The sequence below is a fragment of the Elgaria multicarinata genome, chromosome 2 (assembly GCF_023053635.1).
Source record: "Elgaria multicarinata webbii isolate HBS135686 ecotype San Diego chromosome 2, rElgMul1.1.pri, whole genome shotgun sequence".
Taxonomy (NCBI): domain Eukaryota; kingdom Metazoa; phylum Chordata; class Lepidosauria; order Squamata; family Anguidae; genus Elgaria; species Elgaria multicarinata.
Genome location: NC_086172.1, coordinates 177,305,605 through 177,330,821, shown reverse-complemented (window position 1 = coordinate 177,330,821; position 25,217 = coordinate 177,305,605). Strand labels below are relative to the sequence as shown.

General features: G+C 44.4%; 1 protein-coding gene and 1 non-coding gene across 2 annotated transcripts; both read right to left on the bottom strand.

Annotated features, from left to right (window-relative positions):
* Nucleotides 1-1,111: 1,111 nt before the first annotated feature.
* On the bottom strand, nucleotides 1,112-24,178 carry DLGAP5 (DLG associated protein 5). The gene is made up of 18 exons (XM_063147680.1): nucleotides 23,947-24,178; nucleotides 22,079-22,281; nucleotides 20,855-20,956; nucleotides 19,510-19,573; nucleotides 17,412-17,516; nucleotides 17,094-17,164; nucleotides 16,373-16,665; nucleotides 16,065-16,204; nucleotides 14,679-14,808; nucleotides 13,054-13,139; nucleotides 12,487-12,647; nucleotides 11,346-11,441; nucleotides 8,625-8,847; nucleotides 6,700-6,916; nucleotides 5,182-5,242; nucleotides 3,727-3,955; nucleotides 3,311-3,360; nucleotides 1,112-1,312 (listed from the first exon to the last, which is right to left on the bottom strand). The coding sequence occupies exons 1-18, from the start codon at nucleotides 24,176-24,178 to the stop codon at nucleotides 1,184-1,186; spliced, it is 2,592 nt and encodes an 863-aa protein (XP_063003750.1). The 3' UTR covers nucleotides 1,112-1,183.
* LOC134393835 (small Cajal body-specific RNA 14) lies at nucleotides 18,649-18,783 on the bottom strand. The gene has a single exon (XR_010025119.1). It is a non-coding gene; the product is annotated as a small Cajal body-specific RNA 14 (non-coding RNA).
* Nucleotides 24,179-25,217: the final 1,039 nt, after the last annotated feature.

Genomic DNA, 25,217 nt, shown 5'->3' with positions numbered 1-25,217 from the left:
AGACAGAAATGGCTGGACACAACGCAGAGCTAAGCAGAAAGATGCAATACTGGAAAGAAAGAAAAAGTTGTCCCAAGCGTAGGCAGGGCCCTATGGTCTCATACCTTACAACGAACTGCCATAAAGATTCATACAGGAGCTGTTTTAAAGACATTCCCTCTATGGTTAAAAAAAATAAAATGAAATGTACAGTGAAACAAAGGCCCTGATCAGAAGATACCTTAGATCAGGGTGGCTAAGGCTTTTTGTTAATAAAAAAGCCTTAACCAATGCAGTTTAAGGTGTCTTCTGAACAGGGCCAAAAGGATGCAGTGCTTGGCTGTATTGAAACGATAAATAATACTCTAGATTATTATTATTATTATTATTATTATTATTATTATTATTATTATTATTATTTATTTATATAGCACCATCAATGTACATGGTGCTGATCATGTCAGATTTTCACCATTCTTTCCGAAATAGTATCAGGTTTATATAAACCCGTGATTTAAGTCAACCTGGGTTTTTTTCTTGCTTGAGTCCCAGTCAGCCTATGCTTCCTTGATCATCTTGATTTAAGATCAATCCACCCTGGGAGGGAGATAGATGGGGAAAGATGGATTTTTTTTTTAAAAAAAAATCCAAAATATAATTAAACTAACCAACAGTAAGGAAGGGGGGGGGGAGATGGGAAATGATATTTCAGAACCCAGATAAATGACACTGAGAGGTAGAAGCAGGCCCCCATTCATAAGACGGGCTCAAGCTTGTTAATGTAACTTTAATAATAATGATATATATTTCCAAGTTTGATTAAAAGAATATAGGAAAATGACAAAAAAAAATCTAAACAACGAAGATTCTGTCGCACACACCCCTCTTGAAGTTACGCCACGACCTTTATTTACAGACTTTTGAAACTTGAAATGTTTCATCCCAAAGAAATTTACTTGCTAGGAACACAACTGAAGATGGATACTTGGAAAACACACACGTTGGATAACAGAAACTTCTCCATGGCAGAGCTTGGGTCTCTCTTCTGGCAGAGGTACCCATCTTTGAGACACTTATATTTAAAACATAACCCAGTAAAAAAGTTTTAAATGCTAAAAGGTAAGAGACCTCATTTATTCAGTGCACTGGTGCAGTTGCTCTCAAACATAATAAACCCCAAAGTTGATAGGATTAATCCAGCCCCTTATTTCTCCCCATCTGGCAGAGGGAGGGGAGAGAATACAATGAGGTCGTTGGACGAAGCCCCCGCAGCAATTTTCGCAGCTTCGTTCCCCAGAGGAGTGAAGAAAAGGCTGGTGTCCGGGTGTGGCTGCTGCGAACAAAGAAACGAGTTAAGACCCACCTACTGCTCAGTTCACTACATGCTCAAAACGCAAGCTCCCTAAGGAGCCCAGCTGTCCTTTGAAACCCAAGCAAAGTTTCCAGTCCTCTTGGTGGCAGGGAAGAACTTTTGAATGGCACTATTTGCTGCCGGTTTTGAGGCAATAAGGAAGTGGTCATGGTGCGGCTCCTGGCGGCCAAGGAAATCTTGCCCTCTCGATGACTAGAAATGCTTCCCAAGGCCAACTTGCATCTTACGGCTGTAGCTTCCTCACAAAATAATCCCCCAAATAAGTTGTATGAATGCTAGAACCTCTCTCCTTGAAGCTTACCTGCCAAGTCTCACTAAGCTACTCCTTGCCTTGGGCAGTCTTTGGCCAATCAGAAATGCATGGCTGCAGTTTCACTACAAACTCTGACATCCTGAGTATCCCTATCTTTTGGGGGGAGGGGGGGCGAGGAGAAGAAAGTACGTTTCTAGACCTCATTGTTGCAAAGAGCTTAAAATGTGTGCATACTCTATTATTACTTAAGACATGGACCCAAAAGTTTCAGGTAAAGATTCTAGGGAACTCCCCCAAAGAAGACGGCCCATCGGTATCCCCCCCTTCACCAAGCATATGCCTCCCACAGAAACTTAGCCATCCAACCCATAATTCTCCCTGCATTCCAGACACTTCACCTGTGTCTGGAACCTGTCATATCTTGCTGAGAAAATTCCATATTGTTAGACAATCAAAAACTTTGGAAGCAAGGTATGCTATCCAAACCCCAATATCTACTTAAGAAGCAGCGGGGATTCCAACAAGAACTTGTTGCTTCCAGTGTGAAGACCTGGATGATTCTTATTTTGGGACATAATACACACAAACCTATCTCATCTCAGTTCATAGAATAGCAGAGCTGGAAGGGGCCTATAAGGCCATCGAGTCCAACCCCCTGCTCAATGCAGGAATCCACCCTAAAGCATCCCTGACAGATGGTTGTCCAGCTGCCTCTTGAAGGCCTCTAGTGTGGGAGAGCCCACAACCTCCCTAGGTAACTGGTTCCATTGTCATACTGCTCTAACGGTCAGGAAGTTTTTCCTGATGTCCAGCTGGAATCTGGCTTCCTTTAACTTGAGCCCGTTATTCCATGTCCTGCACTCTGGGAGGATCGAGAAGAGATCCTGGCCCTCCTCTGTGTGACAACCTTTCAAGTATTTGAAGAGTGCTATCATGTCTTCCCTCCATCTTCTCTTCTCCAGGCTAAACATGCCCAGTTCTTTCAGTCTCTCTTCACAGGGCTTTGTTTCCAGACCCCTGATCATCCTGGTTGGCCTCCAGCTTGAACACGCTCCAGCTTGTCTGTGTCCTTCTTGAATTGTGGAGCCCAGAACTGGACGCAATACTCTAGATGAGGCCTAACCAACTTATAGCTAAGCTGTAAGGGGCATGGCTTGAATAGGATGCAACACTTCTAAGAAGGCTTTCTTCACTGGGCGCCATGCACCTAAATTTGGAATTGCATGCATGAATGGCTTTCTCCTCCCACGTTATCAAAAGCTGAAGTACACCTGAGACCCCATCTGACAAATATGTACTTCTCTGCTATGCTAGTGTTGCAAAGCCTGACTCTGCAACACAAAACAGATGGGAGTCATTTGCTCTACAGGGAGATTGACGCAGCCTAGTTTCTGCCAAAGTTCACACCACTGTGTGCATCACGTGGGCTGCTCTCGGGAGGATAGATCTGGCCTTGCACCAGGGGGTGGGAACTTGCTATAACTGGTCTTCCTCAATCTCCCACCCACTCCATTCTTTGAAAAATGGAAAGCATAGCATCAAATTTAGGGTGGATTCCTGCACTGAGCAGGGGGTTGGACTCGATGGCCTTGTAGGCCCCTTCCAACTCTGCTATTCTATGATTCTATGAAATTAATTGCAGTAAACTGAGAAATATTACAATTGCCCATATTCACGATGACTGACTCCATTCCAAGCAAATGTACCTGGAGATCAAGCGGTCCATCATCACAGGAGAAGTTACTGAGAAGGAGGCCTGGAAAATAAAGTCATATTTTCAGCAGGGTTTGATAACCAACAACAAACCACAAGGAGTACCCATGGTTTGTTGTTGGGCGTGAAATGCGAGTTGTTTGTGGTTAACAAACCATGATCTTTTAGCGTGGCTGGGAGCACACAACACAATTCACCACCCACCCAAGATTCAACAGCAACCCATACTCAACACGTACTCTGGCTTGCTGTATCGAGTACATCCACCTTCTCTTTTGTTGCAGTGGAGTCAGTTCCAGGAATTCAAATCCCAAATTGGTCCTTGTGATCCCAGAATACAGCCAGAGGGGTTTTTCCACACTGCTCAAAGAATCATGTTCAAGTGCTCAAATCTACCAGTTTTACTTACCTTCTGGAGTGTGTAATTCCGGAGAGCAAATTCCTTCAGACTGGGAATCCTTCTTCGGAGTGCACAGAACACCCTGCTCTTCCAGATCTGCAACGGCTTCTTCCATCTCTTCTTCAATTTCCGGTTCTTCCTTTATAACGCTGGGACTTTCCAGCCCCTGACAACGGACAGGAGCCAAGCCATTGTCACTTGAGGGTGAGCCCCTGTCACAGGTGTTTGCTCGTGAATCCTGGGGATTCAGAGAAGAGAAACAGATTTCAAAGAGCATGAAAGGGAGGGCAAATGCTTTTGAAGGCAGTGCTTTTTACAAGCCTGCACCAACCAAGGACCTTATCTATGCTTCAGATACAATTTGGGAGTCATTTTTCCTTGAGACAGGAGGGAACGTTAAAACCCCCCTGTTTTTTTCCGGTGTATCCTCAAAAGAGAAAGACACAGAAGAGATTTATAGGAGCCAACTTTTGGTCCTAATGGGAATTCTTGTATTTGGGGCTAATTTTTTTAAAAAATAAAATTTGTTTTAAATTTTCACCACTGATGAAGACCATGTGGGTTGAAACGCGTTGGGGTTAGTTGTATGTTGTATTCAGTTTAAATTTTAAGTGTATATATTTGTTTAATGATTAAATATATTTCCTATGGATATATGATTTTATTCCAGTATATATAACTCCATTTGAATTTTGTACATTGTTTCATATCAGTTTCCTATTTTGTTTTTTGGGGAGAAATGGGCAATTATTTGTATTACAGAAAAATGTCGGCCAGCGTTAGAGATTTCATCTGAACCAGGGGTAGCCAAATTGCTCTTTGGAAAGAGTTTCATCCAGTGCAGTGAGCTGATCAACTTTAAAACTGTAGTTTAAAAAGCTGCTCATAGTTTCACTTCCATTTCACAGCATTATAGAGTGGGAAGGGACCTCAAAGGTCATCTAGTCCAACCCCATGCCGATGCAGGAAATCCACTACTACAGCATCCTTGATAGATGTCTTCTCATAGAATAGCAGAGTTGGAAGGGACCTACAAGGCCATCGTGTCCAACCCCCTGCTCAATGCAGGAGAGGAACCTCACGTGATTTGGAAGCTATACTTCTATTAATGCAGCCCAAAATAGCATTTGCCTTTCTTGCAACTATATCGCATTGTTGGCTCATATTCAGCTAGTGATCTACAACAATTCCAAGATCCTTCTCGTTTGTAGTATTGCTGAGCCAAGTATCCCCAAGTATCTCCTTGAAACCTCCAATGAAGAGTCAACCACCTCCGGAGGGAAGCTGTTTCACTGTCGAAGAGCTCATACTGACAGGAAGTTCTTCCTACCGTTGAGTGTAAATCCTTTTTCTTGTAACTTGGACCCATCAGTTTGGGTCCTACCCTCTTGGAAGCAACAGAAAATGAATGTGCAAATCTCTGACCTTAAGGATAATTATGCATGCAACCGCAATGCCACTTACCGTAGTTTCCTCTGCTAGCTCTTCTGTTGCGGTCCGCAATTCCTCTGCAGCCTGGATGTCACTGGGGAAAAGGGAAGAGAGCAGACATGTGCAATCTGGAAATTATGTCACTATCCAGCTTTTCCAAATATTTATCTTGGGAAAGGTGTGGGCATGTGCGAAAGAGAGGAGAGAAGAGTTATTCCCTAGACTCTAGAGCATCCCAAACCCTCTATTCATAGTCAACATCCAAGATACTGAACGAACAATCACGAGGGTGACGTGTACAGTATGAATCAGTACAGAGATGCAGTGGACCATTCTGAGTGCAGGGGAATGAAGAATAATTTCTTCCATTCAAGCCAGCCAGCAGCCACCCCTGGGCCCTGCAACAGGGCCGGAATAATGATACCTTATTTAGCCCTGGAAAAGATTGAGACAACACTATTACAGCTGGATGTGCAGCCAGGGGAAATTGGGTCAAGCATCACAGCTAGAAGGAATTGACATAGGAGAGGAGGTGGGCAAATTATTTAAATGATTTTCGTCTGTGCGTTATCAGTATGAGTTGAATTATCAACTTCCAGGAGTGGTTTAAATCTACACCACAGGTTCTGAAGCAGGATGGAGGAATCGGGGATCTAGCAGGGGCACTGTGGCATAGGAAGAGCCCCGCACTGGTCCTGGCACAACAGATGAAAATCTAGGAGATATGATAGAGGCGTACAAAATTACACACGGTGTGGAGAATGTGGATAGGGAGACATTTTTCTCCATCTCTCAAAATACTAGAACCCAGTGGGGTCATCCCGTGAAGCTGATTGGTGGCAGACTCAGGACAAATTAAAGGACTCCTTCACACAGCACATAGTTAAATTATGGAATTCGCAACCACAAGATGTGGTGATGGCCACCAATTTGGGTGGCTTTAAAAGGGGGGTGGGTGGATAAATTCCTGGAGGAGAAGGTTATCCATGGCTACTAGCCATGATGGTTATGCGCTACCTCCAGTATCTGAGGCAGTAAGCCTATATGCACCAGTTGCTGGGGAACATGGGTGGGAGAGTGCTCCCTGCTTTGTTGGTCCCTGGTCGACAGCTGGTTGGCCATTGTGTGAACAGAGTGCTGGACTAGATGGACCTTCGGTCTGATGCAGCAGGGCACTCCTTATGTTCTTAATTGGCATCAATGATTGCTTCATGCTGTTGTTCTGATCCTCTGGCTTATTGTGGATCCCAAGAGCTGAGGGAGAGCATGGAACAAAATGCACCTCCATGCGTTTGGCTTGAGGGTCAAATGGAGCCTCCATGTGCTCAGGGAGGATCCTCTGGCATCCCAAATGCTGTGTACAAACAACAGGGGACGGGCCACCCTGCATGCGGACATCCAGCTTGCTGCTGTGAGAAACAGCAGGTTGGGCAGGACAGACTTTTGGCCTGATCCAGAAACAACTGTTCTGACGCTCCAGACAGCTGGACAGGTGGGGAGGGTCATTTCTGCCCCCAGCCAAAGGGGCCCAAGCGCACTCCAGCTGCATACCTTTGTTCAGAAACAGATCCAAGTAGGCCAGGTGCACCAGGATCCAAGCACGCATTCAGATCTGGCACAGAAGGAACGGCTTGGGACGCGGACGGTGTGCTGAGCCGTACAACGCAGGTCTCTGCGCAACTCTGAAGCAGGGCCTTATGGGCAGATCTTGGAGTTGCTCGCCTGGAAATCCGTCGGGAACTCCTGCTGACAGATTTAGGAGTCCGGCCTGTGGGGTCAGGAGATAAAATAGGGGGTGTTCTATTTTATGTCAAAAAGAAATTTATAGTATTTTATTAAAACATTTGTATCCTGCCCTATATCGCTGGGATCTCAGGGCGGCGTACAGATAAAATAATACAAACCGTATAAAACAATAAATATACACAGCTAAAAACTAATCAAACCATTAATCAAGCTAAAACCAGTATAGAATTTAAAAGCAGTAAAAACAATTAAAACCATGTTCAACCTTGGTGAATTTAGCCATCAAAGGCTTTGTTTAAAAGCCATATTTTAATTTGGAGCTGAAATGAGGCCGGCGCCAGTCGGGCCTCCAAGGGGACGGCATTCCACAGCCGGGGTGCCACCACAGAGAAATCTGAATTCTTAAAGATTGCTCTGTGCCCCGAAACACCTAGAAATTACCTGGATGGCAGAATGTTTAGTCCCTTCTGCATATTGCATAGAATTGAGTTTCTGAACTGTACCACTTTCCGTCTGCAGCTGAGGGGAGGAGAGGTGTCATGTTTTTGAAGCATCAGAAAGTGGGCTAAATTAATTAATTCAGAATTTAGTGCCTGAATTTGCTTCCCCCCCCCTCCTCCCTCCCAATCCCCTTTCCCTTTGTGTCATGTTTTTTAAATCGTAAGCCTGTGGGCAGGGACTGTCTTAAGAAATATTTTTGTAAGCCGCCTTGAGAGCCTTTTGGGCTAAAGGGCGGGATAAAAGCGCTAAAATAAATAAATCAACCTATTCTCTCTGGCATGCTAGTTTCCAACACACAGGAGGCATCTTATATTGGCATATGGCTCTAAAAGGAGAGTAGGCAAATTCAGTCCCAATGGCTATATATAATGTCAATATAAGAAATTGTTTGGCAAAAGCTCCATTTTTTTAAAAAAAGAGTAGCTTTAAAAATGTTTTACACTATAGATTGTGCGTGTGTACAGGGAGCACGCTTCCCTCCGTAACCCAGAATATACAACGAAGACTTCTGCATGAGAGAAGGGGGGAAGAGAGACTTTTAGTTGCCCCAGCAAAGTCTTTCTTCTCTACAGAGAGGCCCTGGCTCCCATTCAAAAGCCTTCACTCACTGTTAGGGATGTCAGAAGAATCCGGTTGGGGCATGGAGCTCAGCGGGTTTTCGACACCTCAGCCCACCCCCCACCCACCCCCGGACGCCACCTCGCAGATCCCTGAGCTGGGTCAACCGGCCACGTGACGAGACAGGCAAGCTTGCGGTTTCCCGACCTTTTTCTGAGCACAAATCGCGATTTCCTCAAATGCGGATTTGTGCAAAATCGCGAGCAGGAATTCTGTATGGAAATTGTGATTTGCGCAAATTCGCAGCATAAACTGTACCAAAATACAGGCGGGAGCGAGCCGTTATGGCTGCAATTTTGCGCAATCGGCGCTATTTACAGACACAAATTTGTGCAAGTCATGTTTCCATAAGTATCCCCACCTGCAATTTTGCGCAAAATCATAGCTCATGGGTAAGAAAAGGCTGCGAGTTGTCACTCGGCACCCATAGACTGTCTGGCGGATCACCCCACACGTGCCGGGGTCGGACAACCAGCAAGGATGTTCGCCCATCCCTAGTCACAGTCCCTGTTCACTAGTTTCCAACCTTCCTGTGGCAAGTTTTCTCTTCCCTGATTCCAAAAAGGAATCAGGCATGTTCACCGGAGGCCCAATGTCTTGCAATGACTGACCTGCAAAGGGCTTGGCAGGAGAATTGAAGTGGAAAAACCTGGCGTCGAACATCACTTTCTCTGCTTCCGTTGGCATTTCTTGGCCTGTAGCCTCTTTTGCCAGCCCCTCCTGCTTCAACTTGTTCTTCACGGCCGCCTTTATAGCTGCAACACGCTTTCGGGCTGCTGCCCTTTTGGCAGACCCACCCTGTGCTTTGTTGGCCCTTTGAGGAGCAGCCTTCTTCTGCAAGTCAAAGGACAAGACAGTGTAGTTCTCCTGAGAACCGCGTGGCACCAGCAGGGAACGGGACCTTTGCAGATACAGGTGGAGTCCAGACAATTTATTTAGCTACCTGGTTATAACACAAGACTTCCAAAACTTAAAATCTTGCTCAGGGACAGCGGCTGTGAGTGAGGGAAGGGCACAAGTTCAAACCTCACCTCAGCTATTCCCACGGTGAGGATTACACTGGGCAGCCTTGCAGGCTTCGCTAGGATTATGTGAAGAGCTCTGAGCACTGAGAAAATGCTAAACGTGCCTGTCTTCAAAGCAAACAGGTGTCAAAATGCATCCTGCCTTCTGGCCATGCGGTGGAGAAAGGGGCTTAAAAACAAACACGATCCCATTTTCCAGAACAGGAATGTCTCATTGGCGAAGATGGCCACCAATAGGAAAAGAGAACTTTCGGTCTAGCTACCTTGGCAGGAGGGAAGCTCTGAAGCAGGCAAACAGTCCGAAAGATATACCCTTGAGCAGATTTTTATAAAATCTCAAACGGAGCACGTTTTGCATTCAAACACCCTCCCTGTTATCCAGAGGGACAACCAGTGTGGAGGGGATACACTGGCAGGGGTAGAGATGAGAAAAAACCTGGAAAAAACATTAAAAAATTTGGGGGGAAAACAGTTTTTTTCTGAAGTCTTTTTTTGTTTTTCCCCCCGAAAAATTGAAAAAATGAAGAAAAAATGAATTACAGGATGTTTTATTTTAGCATGATCAATAAAATGTTTAAGACAAGGTGTTCAGATATTTACCTTTCCAAATGATTTTTAAAACTATGTAGAGTATTAAATTATTACAATTTCTGTGCACAGAGAACAAGCAAGTCCTAGGTTGCAAACTGAGACTACAACTCTCAAATGCAAGAGCAAGATGCAGTTCTGCCTCTAGGGGGCAGCACTGCCATTGAAGCAGAGACTGAAATGGATAGTTTCAGAAAATGTGCCTGATTAAATTTCATGCATATTCATTGAATCTTGGTCCCCCCCACTCCCCACTTTTTCTCAGTTCTTTTTATGGGAATGGGTGCTTTATGTCAGCTTGACACTGTGGAGGACTAGCAGAGACATAAATAATTTTCTTTGTTACTAATGTTAATGGTTTCCTCTGTTGTTGTTTTTATTTTATTTTTTGCCTGCTCCTCATAAACTGGCAGAACCAAAGAGGTTCCTTACAGTTCAGGAACTTGTACGCTCCATTTGTTACCAAAAAGGTAACAATTTCTTTAAAAAAGTAAATTCAGTTTGTAATAATTGTTTGAATACACTGTAATTTTAATATACCAAAAGTAATAATTTTATGCCAAACCAACTTGGACATAACTACTACTACTACTATTATTATTATTATTATTATTATTATTATTATTATTATTAGTATCCCACCTTTTGCCCAATACTTTACGTTCCTAAAGTAACGAAGTGACTTTCAATCTGTAAAAAGTGCTAATGTTGCATTATTTCAATTTTCCCCAAAATGTCTGTTTCCCCCGAAACCCCCCAGAAAAAAAATGGGTTTTTTCCATGGCTTCAAAATTCCTGGAAATTTTACATCTCTAGGCAGGAGTAAGAAGAAGAAGCTCAAGAGCGAAAAATCTTTTCTTAAAAAAGAAATACAAGCACACCACAACTCCAAGGTTTGGAGTTGCCTGTCACAGTCATTTTAGAGCGAGCTTAATTATTACTATTAATTACATTTCTATACCTCCCCATAGCAGAAGGTCTCTGGATCTTTTACATAAGATGAAAACAATTAAAAACGATATACAAAACCCACAAAAACGTACAGCGTACACAAAAACATACGTAAAAAAGCAACTATAAACAACTTTAAGCTGTCAGCCGAACCTAAAAACAGATCCAGGATCAGTGAAGCTCATCGCATATTGTTAAATGCCTTGGAAAACAGAAAAGCTTTGATCTGGCATTGAAAAAATAGCACCTTGGAACCAGGCGGGCCTTATCGGGGAAGATCATTCCACAATTGGGGGGCCACCACAGAGAAGGCCCTCTCCCGAGCCTCCCTCGGAGTAAGCCCCTGGAGAAGGCTATGGGATCACGAGCCCTCTAGTGGCTGACTGCTCCAACTGAGCAAGGCCTGCAAGACGAGCAACACTGGCTTCGCCCACTGACCCAGCCCCATACAAGTCAAGAAACAGGCCAAGGGCTCTTTAACCCACTGCTCCCCGGAGCAGTTAACAGATGTTCTGGTGGAAGGAGCCCTTTAGGTTTCCCACCTCTTGGCTTGTGCATGGGAGGAGGCAGCAAAGGTGCATAAGGAGGAACCATTCCAGAGTTGCAGTTCACACAAGCAAACAGCGGTTTAAAGAGCCCTTGGCCTATGGCTTAGCTAGAGGGAAAGTGGGCATAACATGACAGAGCAAGTGAGTGCATGCGTGCGTGCGTAACTATGCACCATGCGAGATGATCAGCCAAGAGCAGAACTCCAGAAACCTCTCCTACCTTGGCAGGTCTCTTAGCCTGGACATCGTCTATCATTTGCCATCCGTTCATCTGAAGCTTCCTCAAGTTCTCAAACTTCTTATTTACATCCTCTACCTGTTGGGAGAGAGAAAAAAGAACCGCTGCAGGACTAGGCTAAAGTAAGCCAGCTCAACATTTTGCATTCTTTGGAAGCGAAACAAAAAACCTCAAAATACACAGTAAGCTGGCTTGGTAAATACAGGGTCTGAACTTACACCACAAGAGCAATAATCCATTAAGACCCGGCTTTCCAAAGCTCTATTCGCTAAGGTGCAAGTGGAAAATATAACTCACCTCCCCATATTAACGGGGTCGCTGACAATAATGTATTACTCGCACACTTGCCCAGAAAAGATTACTTTCTTTAGAAACCTCTAAATTTGGAAAATGTGTGCTGACGTCTGCCATCAAGGGTAGCCCCATACAAAGCACGTTTGTCTAGATCACAATGGCATCAATCAAGGCAATTTTTATTTATTTATTTATTTATTTATTTATTACATTTTTATACCGCCCAATAGCTGAAGCTCTCTGGGCGGTTCACAAAAATTAAAACCACAGTAAAACACCCAACAGGTTAAAACACAATTACGAAATACAATATAAAAATATATATAGCCCATGTCCTATGCACACTTGCTCAAAAGTACATCCCACCATACTATAAACAAGGTTGTGTTGCCTCCTGCAATGCTGCACAAGTGGAGAATTTAACATTGGGTGCCAAATTTAGCACATGGAGAATCCCAGGTTTCATTTTAAAGAAAGCAATTTTCTAGCCCTTTAGTTTTGAGGGCACAGGTTGGCAAGATCTCAGAAGCTAGCAAGGTACACATGCAGAAACTGGAAAGCATTGTTTGCAAGGCACAGAGCTTCATACCTTGGTCACCTCTTTCACCTATTTTCCTATTTGGGACAATTCTGCTAATTTACCATTTTAATCAGGCTGCAGAAGCTGAGTTACCTCGGCACACAACCAGGATTTTTTTTCTCAGTGTGTCTGTGTAGAGGGAGGAGCAGTTACACAGGCACAGACCTGGCTATAAGCAACAGGTTGAAAGACAGGGAAGGGCCACCTGAATGCTAGAGAGAAATATCACACTAAAAAAAAAAATCTTACTTGGAAGTCCACCATATCCCAGAAACCATCCAGATCTGTACAGGTTGTCTCCTTTTCCCCACGTCCAAACTCACAGTTATCCACCAGTCCTTCAAACTGTTTGAATCTCTCTGCTATCAGCAGTCTGGTTTGCCCAATGGTGGTGCGGACAAGATCTTTTGCTGAAGAAATTAATATTGTGTTACATACATCAAGTTAAGGGATGCACAGGCCTAATCTGCACCAAGTAGGATATTTCACTATGAAAGCGGTATATAAAAAGGCAGCAGCCACACCAAGCAGGATATAACACTATGAAAGCGGTGTATGGTCTGTGTCAATGGGCCCCAACAGTTGCCAGTGCACTTCAGTACAGCTACAAAGCAGTCATATGGCTCCTGCCTTTTATATACTGCTTTCATACCACTTTCATAGTCCCATATCCTGCTTGGGGTAGATGAGGCCAGAGTCTTTAAAACCTGATGTATTTTGCTGAGAGGCATCACAGCCACAAGGCCAACGCAGTCAAGCGAACCGTTCCCCCGTGGAGAGCCATTTTGCAGCACCTCCTTGAGTTTCTTCTCTTACCGTCCTCTGGGATATCCATCTCAGCTGTTCCATCCCATTCGAGGCAACACGAAGCCAGCCTCTCTGTCTCGGACCGAAGGATGTTTCTTTAAAAACAAAAAGAACATGCAGACACAAAGTTCAGTTACGTGAGGACGGTTGGGTATTTGAAGCTGAAAGTAAGGTGCTAGCCTGAGCTTTAGACAAGCCTAGCTATTTTCCAAGACTGGGAATTGGAGTGATCAACCATATTTGTATTCCGCTACGGAACTTTGGGCAACATGCAAAGGGTTCCCCCCGTTTAATGCTCCCAGAGCGCCCTGCAAAGTAGGTTGACTGAGCAACTGTGACTGCTCCAAAGCCATCCAGTGAGCTTTGACAGAATGGGGATTTGAACCCAGGTCTCCCTAAGTTCAAGCTCAACGCACCGGCTCGCTCTGAATAGGACTTCAATAGCAAATTATGTTTTGGCTATGGAGAGCTACACTACAGCCTCTACTTATGGTTGAGAGCCATGAGACACCCAGCTTCGCCTCTGATACTGCTTTCCCCAACCTAGAGCCCATTCTAGTCCATAATGGATCCCTTTAAGGTTGGCGACCATTTCTATTTGCAATTCATTTGGGCTCCGACGTAAAGTCCGAATTAGGAATCGCTCCTGGCCCACTGACCTTACTGATGTACCAGCGGCTACAGGAAATACGTGGGAAATGTGTGTTCTAGGAGCAGATTCTAGACTGAATGGCAATGATTTTTTTATGTCAACCTATTTACTCTACTCATACTCATTTGAGAGGAAAATCAGATGGCAGCAGGACCGGATTCCCACCATTCTGGTCACAGAGTGCTTCAGGTGGACCATTGGGGAGGCCCACACTGGTCAGATCGAGGCCTCCTTAGACATTTACAAGCCCTGGTGCACACCAGTGACACCCCTGAGATACACAAGAACTTCAACTCCCATCAGCCCTTACCAACATAGTGAACAGTGAAAGATGATGGGCGTTGTGACCATTCACCACTAACTCAGATTTGGGCTAAAATATATTTGCAGCACCAGAGAATAATGAATTGGGGCCCCATTACTGCTGCTAATGCCCCTTTTCTCCTTCCCACAATACAGCCTATTATCCGAGGCCACCTTCTTGATTTTCATCATTTAAATTCACCTACAATGGTGCCTGTGAGGTTTTTACGGTCTTTATTGTCGAGTTATTTTAGCAGCAAAGTAAATCTCTTTACAACGGAGAGGGCCTAGTTTGCACAATTGAACAGCCATAATTGAGCAGGCAAAAGTGTTTTCAGCCAGGGTGGGCTGCGGCACATGCAGCCGGCCACTCTGAATATTCAGCACCTAGCCACAGCTTGTTGTGTCATGCAAACCAGGGACCCTGGGTTATGCGAGGGTGAAACAACCTTCACATAACCCATGGCCTATTATTGGGTTATGAGAGGGTGGTTTAACTCTCGCATAGCCCATGAGCCCTAAGTTTGCACAATACAAGCCGCAGCCTAGCGCTGAATATTCAAAGCCTGACCGGCATGCGCTGCAACCCACAGTTGGCTGTTTTCATTGTGCGAACCCCATCACAGAGTGTCCTATGAACCAAGCTGTGCATACGTTTAGACGACCCTTTTGTACAAACCTGAAGTAGGGCACATCATGCTGCAGCTCCCCTGTCAGGTCTGACGTGGCCATTGCTGGCGGGTCTGCACACAGCAGGCTGATTTCCCTTTCAGCGGGAACAGCATCCCTCATCTCATTAGACACGCATTCTGGAAAGATAGCATATTATGCAGGGAGAGCTCCAGAACGCCGTACAGCACAGGAAGAATTTAAGTTGCAATGTGCTCTCCAGCAATTAAAGAGTTCTAGTTCAACACCCTCTGCCTTATTATTATTTATTTATTTATATAGCACCATCAGTGTACATGGTGCTGTACAGAGTAAAACAATAAAATAGCAAAACCCTGCCGCATAGGCTTACATTCTAATAAAATCATAATAAAACAATAAGAAGGGGAAGAGAAGGCACCAAACAGGCACTGGGTAGAGTAAAACTAACAGTATAAAAGTCAGAACAAAATCAAGTTTTAAAAGCTTTAGAAAAAAGAAAAGTTTTTAGCTGAGCTTTAAAAGCTGCAATTGAACTTGTAGTTCTCAAATGTTCTGGAAGAGCGTTCCAGGCGTAAGGGGCAGCGGAAGCAAATGGACGAAGCCTTTCGTCCAAAACCTCAATAATGCGTTTGTTTTGTGTAAGGGGGGATTATTGAACTTGCAAGTAATTAAGAGCTACCATTAATTGCTAGAAAGAAAGGCTACATTTAATATTCTCCCTCATCTCTTCCTACAGTAATGCATCAGTATAAAATGGCTTCCAACCAGACTGTAATGCTCTCTGTTCTCCATCAACTATTTATTTATTTATTTATTACATTTCTATACCGCCCAATAGCCGGAGCTCTCTGGGCGGTTCACAAAAATTAAAAACATTCAAAGTATAAAACAACAGTATAAAACCATAATATAAAATACAATATAAAAGCTTTAGTTCACTGAAGCACACGGAACAACAGTGCTAGCAAAAACTAAAACACTCCATTATTTGACAGCATATGATGGAGTGTGTGTTTTTATCCTATCCTAGTAGTTTTATTGTTAATTGCTTGAAATTACATCTAACATTCAAGAAAGTGAAACAGTTTAAAGGTTTTATGTTACATTTTATCATGCTGTGTGCCCCTGAGAGAGCTTTGGCTAATGGGTGCTACAGAAATGTACTAAACGAACGAATGCAATGAATTTTTGTAGTGCTTTTTTTTAGAACGTTCAAATTATTACAGATAGGTATCATGTCACAGTAAACGGTACAACAACAAACCAGCAAGGTAGGTCAGCACTGCAGACAAAGGGCTGGGCGAATGGTGTCTTACCTAAAGCCAGTAGTGGGAGAGAGATCTAAACGCAGGCGTTTGGGCTAGCAGTGCAGCCTCTTAGCATCTATGTTACAAAAGCTCTCTCTCTGACTCACCTGTCTTAGCTTCCAAGAATTCCAGGGCAGACTGACACTCCTGAAGGACCTCCTTTGTCACTTCTGGGGCAGCGGAGAAATGGTTGTTTAGGCCATAGTCCTGTGTCACGGGTTCTTTTGTATCTTCTTCAGGGGCTTTGCTAGGAAGAACAACAATAATCTATGTGACATGCACCTGAAGTGACATAACACTTGACCTCAGACAACAGCATCTCAAAATGCAGACAATTTGAGTGAGTAAGCTTTGTGACATTTGCAAAACAAATCTAAGACATCTTACAGGGAGGTCTAAGTTGCAGGCTGCTTACCTGGTGGTCTGTGCGGAGTTCCAGAAGAGATTGGGTGACAAGAACACATCCACCCTGGAAGGGCTCATTGGTTTAACCTTGTAGGTGGTCAAACCCTCCAGGGGCTGAAACACAAAGTTCTGGGGGGCAAACGAACGTGTTCTCTTTGACGGCGCAGAAGCTGGGATGGGAGATGCCGGCAGGTTTTCCTTCTCAAGGAAAGCCACGTCCTGCTCTGTGTCGGTAGCAGATTGAGGTTTCGCCTCTTCTTTCACTAGCTCTATTAGAGGATTCTCTTTCATGCCGTGCAACGCCTGTTAACAGGACAGAGATCCGCGCTTAAAGCCAGGTACCACTTTTCCAGCCGATAAGGAGCAGGCAACATGCCACCATTGTGAGACTCTAGGAAATGTTTGAGTGGCCCTGAGAACTTGATGTGTTCTACGGCCACCCACTTAAAAGATCACCAACAGAACATGTTTCCATCCTCCTTCTCCTCCTCCTCAAAATACGGATGGCACTAGAGAGCTGGAATAGTTGAGTGCTAAGAATGTTGAGTCAAGCGCCAGGAAATCTCCACACTTTAGGTGACTTTAGGTAAGTCACCTTCTTGGCCTTTCCCCTTGCCAGAATGGAGACAGCACTAGTTTAACACACGGGGTAGTTGTTAAAGACTACCATGGCAGTGATTGTGAAGCTGTAATGTAAAAACCATTTTTAGAAGTTAAAATAAAATGCTTACTGTTGTCCCTTCATTTTTGACTCCTTTCTGCTGCTTTCCTTTCTGCGGTATCCTCTTCTGTGGCAGATTACCTAAAACAGGGCACAGCTAGCATTACCTGAGGAGTTTTCCACCATAAACCTGCCAACTGCCCCGCTAACATAAAAGCAAGGGAGGGTAAGTCAGGTTTCTTTTTCTTCAAAAGACACCACCCAGATGTTTATAAAAAAAACAGAGGGGGAAACGTACTGAAAGTACAATTAGGATGAGATTAAAATGAAGGCGACTTACAGCCCTGCTGACTGCTGCCCAAGCAGAGCTTTCTACTACTTTGCTCACCTGCAATTACGGCCGGTCGCGATACCTGTGGTATTTTGGTCTTGGCAGCGGCTGTTGCTCTTGTAGTTCTTCCACTTGTGGTCGTAGAGACTGCGGGCTGCACCTCTGAAAGCGGAGGTAAAAAGCTGTACTCTTCAAGACCTTTCACATTCTGCTGTTCAGGCACTAACATCATGGTTGTTGAATGACTGGGGGTTGGTATTTGGCATTCCTTCTCAGGATGAGGGGTGGAAGCTGGAACTACAAAGGTGTGCAGTTCAGGGGGAAGAGGACATTGTTGGGGGAGGAAGGCAAGAGACTGTGTGGGAGAAGCAACGAGGATGATCAGGGGTCTGGAAACAAAGCCCTATGAGGAGAGACTCAAAGAACTGGGCATGTTGAGCCTGGAGAAGAGAAGACAGAGGGGAGACATGACAGCACTCTTCAAATATTTGAAAGGTTGTCACACAGAGGAGGGCCAGGATCTCTTCTCGGTCATCCCAGAGTGTAGGACACGGAATAACGGGCTGAAGTTACAGGAAGCCAGATTCCGTCTGGACATGAGGAAAAACTTCCTGACTGTTAGAGCAGTACGACAATGGAATCAGTGACCTAGGGAGGTTGTGGGCTCTCCCACACTAGAGGCCTTCAAGAGGCAGCTGGACAGCCATCTGACAGGGATGCTTTAAGGTGGATTCCTGCATTGAGCAGGGGGTTGGACTTGATGGCCTTATAGGACCCTTCCAACATTATGATTCTATGATTCTACCTGGACAGAGGAGAGGAAGAGAGGCTAAACTCACTATTATTATTATTATTATTATTATTATTATTATTATTATTATTATATTTATTTATTTATATAGCGCCATCAATGTACACGGTGCTGTACAGAGTAAAACAATAAAATAGCAAGACCCTGCCGCATAGGCTTACATTCTAATAAGTACTCAGTACACACTACTGAGTACCTAGAGATTGAAAGTGTTGTGCTCCCTCTGCAAAACAAATAAACAAAACAAAACCCAAACCACTCAAAATCAACTACCCAGATTTGATTAATTCCCAGAAATTGAAGAAGAAAAGCTCACCAGCGCTATTCAGAACCAGAGTACACAGACTCCCTCCTCCAAAATCCACTCCAGGTTTTTCTAGCCACTGCACTGCAATGGGACCTCTGGCTCCCGGGCAGCCCTACTCACCCAGGTCAAAGACTCTCTTGCTCTTGGAGAGACGGTGAGCAGTTTTGCCAGAGGTGAATGTCTGGCATCACGGCACAGAAACCTGGTAACTGGACAGGCCCTGTCGGCAGGAGCCACTTGATTGATTTATGTGGATGCTGAGAGCTGCATTGACGTTAGTAACAAATGCAACCCATTCCAAAGACAGCCACAAGGCTTTGCGCGCTCTGCTGTCCAACAGGAGACTCAAACTCTGATGTACAGCGTGCCAGGCACAACTCTTTAACCACTAGTTTATCCAGCATGCTCCCTTCTGAAGCGCATAACAGCAACGAACAAGGACACCCAAAAATGTATCCTCTCCTCAGAGTAATGAAAAGGAGCCCAGTTTGGAATGAGGGTGAGGAAAAGGTACTAGAAATGATCAGAAGACGAGAGAACCCTGCCTTCCAGAATTCAGGATGGCAGAAAATTGGCACAGAGGGAGAGATAGGATTGCAAGTTCTTATGGAACCTCTGGCAGCTTCCGAATTCTACTCCTGTCGATTGCCTTGGAAAAACTTGAGACAGTCAGATTCAAAGCCATGAAAGCTCACATGAGCGGCAGTAGGCTTTAGGTTATGGGATGGTTGGTGACAGGCCCACCTCCCAGTGTGGTTGTGAAGCTCTAAATCAGCCTTCCTCAACCTGGGGCGCTCCAGATGTGTTGGACTGCATCTCCCAGAATGCCCCAGCCAGCTGGCTGGGGCATTCTGGGAGTTGTAGTCCAACACATCTGGAGCGCCCCAGGTTGAGGAAGGCTGCTCTAAATGAAATAAGGGATACCAGTTCCTTTCAAAACAGACCCTATACACACGGCATCCAAGGGTTAAACATTCAAGGTGGGTATACATATTTGGGCTAACCCTGTACCAAATGATAGAGTGGACAGTTCATACCTTTGTTCTCTTTTCTGGGAGGTTTGTCTACGTGGATATGCTGACCTGTTTGCAGACGGCTGCCCTTTCCGGCACAGCTCGGCACCATCTGCAGAGAGAAATGAAGCAGAATTTTCATCACTCCCCACCTCTTTATTATGCGAAAACACATACATTTTACCACCTATTCACTTCTAAGAACATAAGAGCCCTGCTGGATCAGACCAAGGGTCCATCTAGACCTTTGCAGCCAACTAGCTGTCAACCAGGGACCCACAAGCAGGACATTGTTTAACAGCACCATCCCACCCATGTTCCCCTCCCCAGCAACAATAGTCCACAGCCCTTCCTTTTATAGCCAACAGACACTAGCAAGGCAATCATTCCCTTACAGTGCATGTCTACTCAGAAGGAAGTGCCAGTGAGTTTAATGGAGCTTGCTTACCTGCATTGAGTTGCAGCCATAATTATATGCACTTAACTCTATCTTTTGTTTATCTTAAGTCTACCCTTATGGAGAGATAGGTATTTGGTAAGCTCTTTGCTTAGTCACCTGGAAGCAAATCTTGCACACCACAGGTGACTAGAAGAACATACTTGTCTTAAGTCATTACCATCAAATAGCATTAAAGACAGCTGCCAATACAACAGAATCAAGCAATCCAAAACTCAATTCTTAATTCTACATAAAGGTGCTCGACTTTGCAACATTCTGCTCAAAAGAGTTCCATTCTACAAAGACTTTGAAAACTGTCAAAAAAACTCTTTTGAAATCAACACACAAAGCTGAGGATCCAGAGAACTGTGCAACTAATTCAACGTGCCAGGAAAGTAGCAGGGGTGTGTGTGCGTGTTGTCCATATAAAAGGAAGAACACAGCAATGGGGATTGAGGGATTTGCTTCTGACCCTTGGATGTATCCTCTCTTAACTTCAGGCACTAGGGTCACTTTAGGGAATTAGAGTTCAAGGGACAGGAAGAAAAGATCTCAGATGGAGTCTTTTCCAGTCCCCCTGGAAAGGAACCATTGGCTGGATTAAAACTGTTGGGTGCACACATATACAAATGGGGTAATATGGTATTTTGCTGGTGTAATTTCTGTTTGTGTAGATCAGAGAACTGAAAGGAAACTAGTTCTCAACTAACAGAAATTCACATACGTATAATGTCAGGTGCTGACCACACTCAGTCGAAGCACAGTGCTAACACGCTGCACACCAAAAACCAGACACACAAACAAAACAACTAAACTCTACATGCACAAATGAAACAACTGCCCATCGCTGGTTTTCAGGTTAACTGCCACAGCTCTGGTAGCTCAATTCTGTATTTAACATTCAAGCTATAGGGACAGGAATAAACGTACAGAAAAAGTTGCTGAAAGGTGTGATCTAGTTGATGGTCCAACTGGTTCTTGCAATTGGTTCTTTGTCCTCGATCTTGTCATCCGCACAACAGGTGGTGCTTCCTAGGAGGAGACCAAAGACTGAGTGAGCAAATTTCCCAATCCCCGAGTTATATATTATAGTTTTAGCAAGAAACACATAACACACACAACACACGTGATTTGGAGTAATCTGTGCCTCCTAACCAATTAGGGATTGTTAAGGTGTACAGAATTATGCACAGTATGGAGAATATGGATAGGGAGAGATTTTTCTTGCTCTCTCAAAATACTAGAACCCAAGGGGGTCAACCCATGAAGCTGATTGGTGGGAGATCCAGGACAAATAAAAGGAAGTTAAATTATGGAACTCACTAGCACAAGATGTAGTGACGGCCACCAATTTGAATGGCTTTAAAAGGGGGTTGGATAAATTCTTGGAGGCGAAGACTCTCAGTGGCTACTAGCCCTGATGGTTGTGTGCTATCTCCAGTATTTGAAGCAGTAAGCCTGTGTGTCCCAGTTACTGGGGAACATGGGTGGGAAGGTGCTGTATGCATCATGTCCTGCCTTGTTGGTCCCTGGTCAACAGCTGCTTGGCCACTGTGTGAACAGAGCGCTGGACAAGATGGACCCTTGGTCTGATCCAGCATCAGGGCTCTTCTTATGTTCTTATATGGCTTTTAAAAATATTTTGTTTTGTTGTTCTTTTTTAAAATGTTTTTCTTTTTTTAAAACCAGGGTGAGATCTTAAGCCAGCAGTGAGTGAATAACAAATTAGTTCACACCAGCTGAATCTTCAGGAGGCCATTTAATTTCAGACATGGTAGCCTAACAAACCTCTAGTTTAAAGCCCTGGACTTTAACAGAAGCACACATGCCAATGCTATGAGCTAGTTCAGACATAACAGCTGCCAAATCATGGCCTGGCCATTGTGAATGGGCCTTGCGCTCATGCGCTCGTTCCTTCAGCATCGCATCCTAATTCCCGCTCTCTCTTTCTGGCCCCCACTTGCCATAGCTGGCCTCCAAACCGGAATGGAAGACCCACTTTAAACCATAGTTTCCAATTCTGGTTTGGACAAAAATAAAAGGAAGGAGTTGGGACTGCACAAGCTATTATGCATGAACCGAGCCCAACTGAACGATAGGGAAAAGGAAGGCAGAGCAGCCACCCATAAGTACAATGCCCGCTGTTTTCGTTACCTTCTCCTTTGGCTTGCTCAATAACGGGATCTGCGATGCTTTTGAGAGGAAGCCAGGGTCCTCCGGTTTGAATCGCCCACATTTAAATATAGGCTTGTCTCTCTGCTCTTTCAGCTTGCGAAGTTCTTTTTCGGCTTTGTAACGCTGTAGCATTTCCAGGCGCTCCTGTCCACGAGTCTTAGATGCAGCAATTGGGATCTGGCCTACGTGGGGGGTGGGGAAGAGTTTAAATCCCAACGATAACAACTTAATCGGGATGGACGGCCCAATCCTTTCCAGCCATGTGCAAGTGACACAAAGCTGGGAAGGATAACACCATAGAAGACACCATCAAGATTCAAAGCAATCTTGACCAGCTGGAACATTCAGCTGACAGCAAGATGGAGATCAACGGAGATAGAAGCAAAGCCTGGCATTTAGCTGTATAAAAAGCTAATAGCACCTTAGGTTGCATATACAGACGCACAGTGTTCAGATAGGAACCTAGGAAGCTGACTCAGTAGTCAGACCCTTGGTCCATCTACCCCAGTATTATTGACACTGACTGGCAGTGACTCTCCACGGTTTCAAGAAGTATTTTTTTCGTTGCCCTACCTGGAGAAACTGGGGATCAAACCTGGAACCTTCTGCATGCAAAGTATGTGCTCTATCACACTGAGCTATGGCCCCTATCATAAGAAGAACATAAGAAGTAATAGTTCCACTCTGCTGCTCTGGTCAGACCACATGTGGAGCATTGGTCAGGGTGCCACATTTTAAGATGGACATTGATTGGGTTTGGAGAACACCATAACCAACAGTGGGTTAGTCAACGGTGGGTTATTGTGTCGTCCCTTGGGATTTTTCACACCACAGTTTGTTATTCCGACGAAATAACCAATGCTGCACAGAGCTGATTATTTGAACAACACAAATTGGCTATTGTGTTGTGTGTTGGGCATCGTTGACTATTTTGTCGCACACAGTTAGTTATTTTCGATGACTAGAGTCCCCTAGCAAGAGCGACCAAAGCGGTGGAGGCTGCTCTAGTCCAGCCAACAGAACTCACAATGGCTGATGGGATACCAAAGGGAGGACTGAGTGGGGGGAGAGAGGACGAGGGATCTGTCAGTCAAATACACTGTTGACTAATAGTCAACTTGACGCTGGCCTTAATCCACACCACGGTTGATTATAATCATGTCATGTGGGGAGTACCCCCTTGATAATCAACCGTGGAGTTGACTATTAACCCACCATTGGCTATTGTGTTGTCCAAACACAGCCATTAAGAAATAGCATCTCCACAGGATGGCAACCAAGATGGTGAGGGGTCTGGAAACCAAGTCGTATGAGGACCGATTGAAAGAGGTGCATAGGTTTAGCCTGGAGAAGAGAAGGTTAAGGGGAGACATGGTAGCTATCTGCAAACATTAGATAGAGCTGTCACATGCAGCATAGAGCAACCTTGTTTTCTGTTGCTCTAAATGGCAGGACTAGAAAATGGGTAGAAGTTGTAAAGAGGCAGACGAGCTAAATATCAGAAGAAATTTCCTAAAGATAAGAGCTAAGTAGAACAGACTGACTCAGGAGGCAGTAAGCGCCTCTTCACTGGATTACCATCTCTCAGGGTTGCAGGAGTCGCATCCCGCATTGAGCAGGGGTTGGACTAGTTGATCTCCAAGAACCCTTCCAACTCCAAAATCCTAAGGCCAGTTGGGCTAACTTAATTCTCCATTCATTTTAATGGTGCTGCTCTAAATAGGATAAACCCTGTTATTATGTTTACTTGAAAACATCCTATTTATTCGATTTAGGGAGAGTGGAGCACAGTGGCAAAGACTAAAAACAAGAACTTCGTTAAACGCTAGTCACATGTCTTCACTTACTTGACTTTCCTTTGCTCTTTGAGGAGTACCCTTCGCCTGTCTCTTCTAACCGAGAAAGCTCCTTGCCTCTTGATGACTGTATATTGGCATCAATTAAGCCAAACTGCCTGCCCTTATTGAACTCATTGTGCCTGCTCTCCTTCTGGAAGACGGACTTTCGGCGGACAAGTTTCGTCTTGAGGGTTGCGGTACTCAGATCCTTTTTGTACCGAGTAGCAAAATTTGTACTCATTTTTATTTATTCTAGATATAAAGTGAAATGAGAAAAAATTACATTATAGACTTTGTTCTTCCTCCCTGTAGATTTCCACTGCTAAGCTAGTTGCTAAATACATAAAACATTGCAACAAAACAGTACAAAAATGTGTAAGATGTTAGAACAGCAAGAACCAGAACATCTTTAGCAAATTAATCCTATAAAAAACGTATGCGTGTAAGGAGGAGGAAGGAAAGAGCCCCCCATGAGGGACTAGGTCAGTTCCTCCCCTACCCACCCTTTTTTAAAAAAAAAGGAAAAAAAGAAAGACAAGAAAACATTTTCTTGGATTTGTTTACAAAAATAAGGAGGAAGAACATTTCACAATGAATAACTCTTTTACGGATTTAAAAGATCCACAACGTAAGCTTTGACAACTAGAACCCACTGTATCAGACGAGGCTGTTCGCATGTTACAACAACCTATCTGTTTAAACACTGCAGGGCTGTCAGGGTCATGCTGGCATGGTGCCTGCAGTGTGTCCACATCTTCTGCTTTAGCGCAAGACCCAAGATTGGCTCCTTCATAGGTTGTGCAGCATGACATGCGAACCAAGACCACTGAGTTGTTAGGAGCTAAACAACCCAGCAGTTAACCCAAGGTCTGTCATTGGATTAACGGAGAGGTCATTTAGCCCATAAATAATCCATCAGTCTGGGTTTGCACAACACGTTCCACAACCTACAACGGAGCAGATTGTGTGTTGCGCGCTAAAGCAGAAAAGGTGTGCATGCTGTGGTCCTGACAGCCCACTGGTTTTAAATAAATGGGTTGTTGTTATGTGCAAAATGAGTCACACTCTGCCACAATAAATCTTTTGGCGCTCTTGGGGGCTTTTTTTGTTTTGTTACAATTACTGACAGCTGTCCCTCTGGAATTCATTCTTAGGGATATATTACCTACAGAGTGTGGATAGTACTTGTGAACGAAGGCCAGGGTCCACCTGCCTTCCCTACAAGGTAGGCTCCGGACCAACCATCCCGTTACCCAGGTTCCCACCTCCCTAATCCCCTG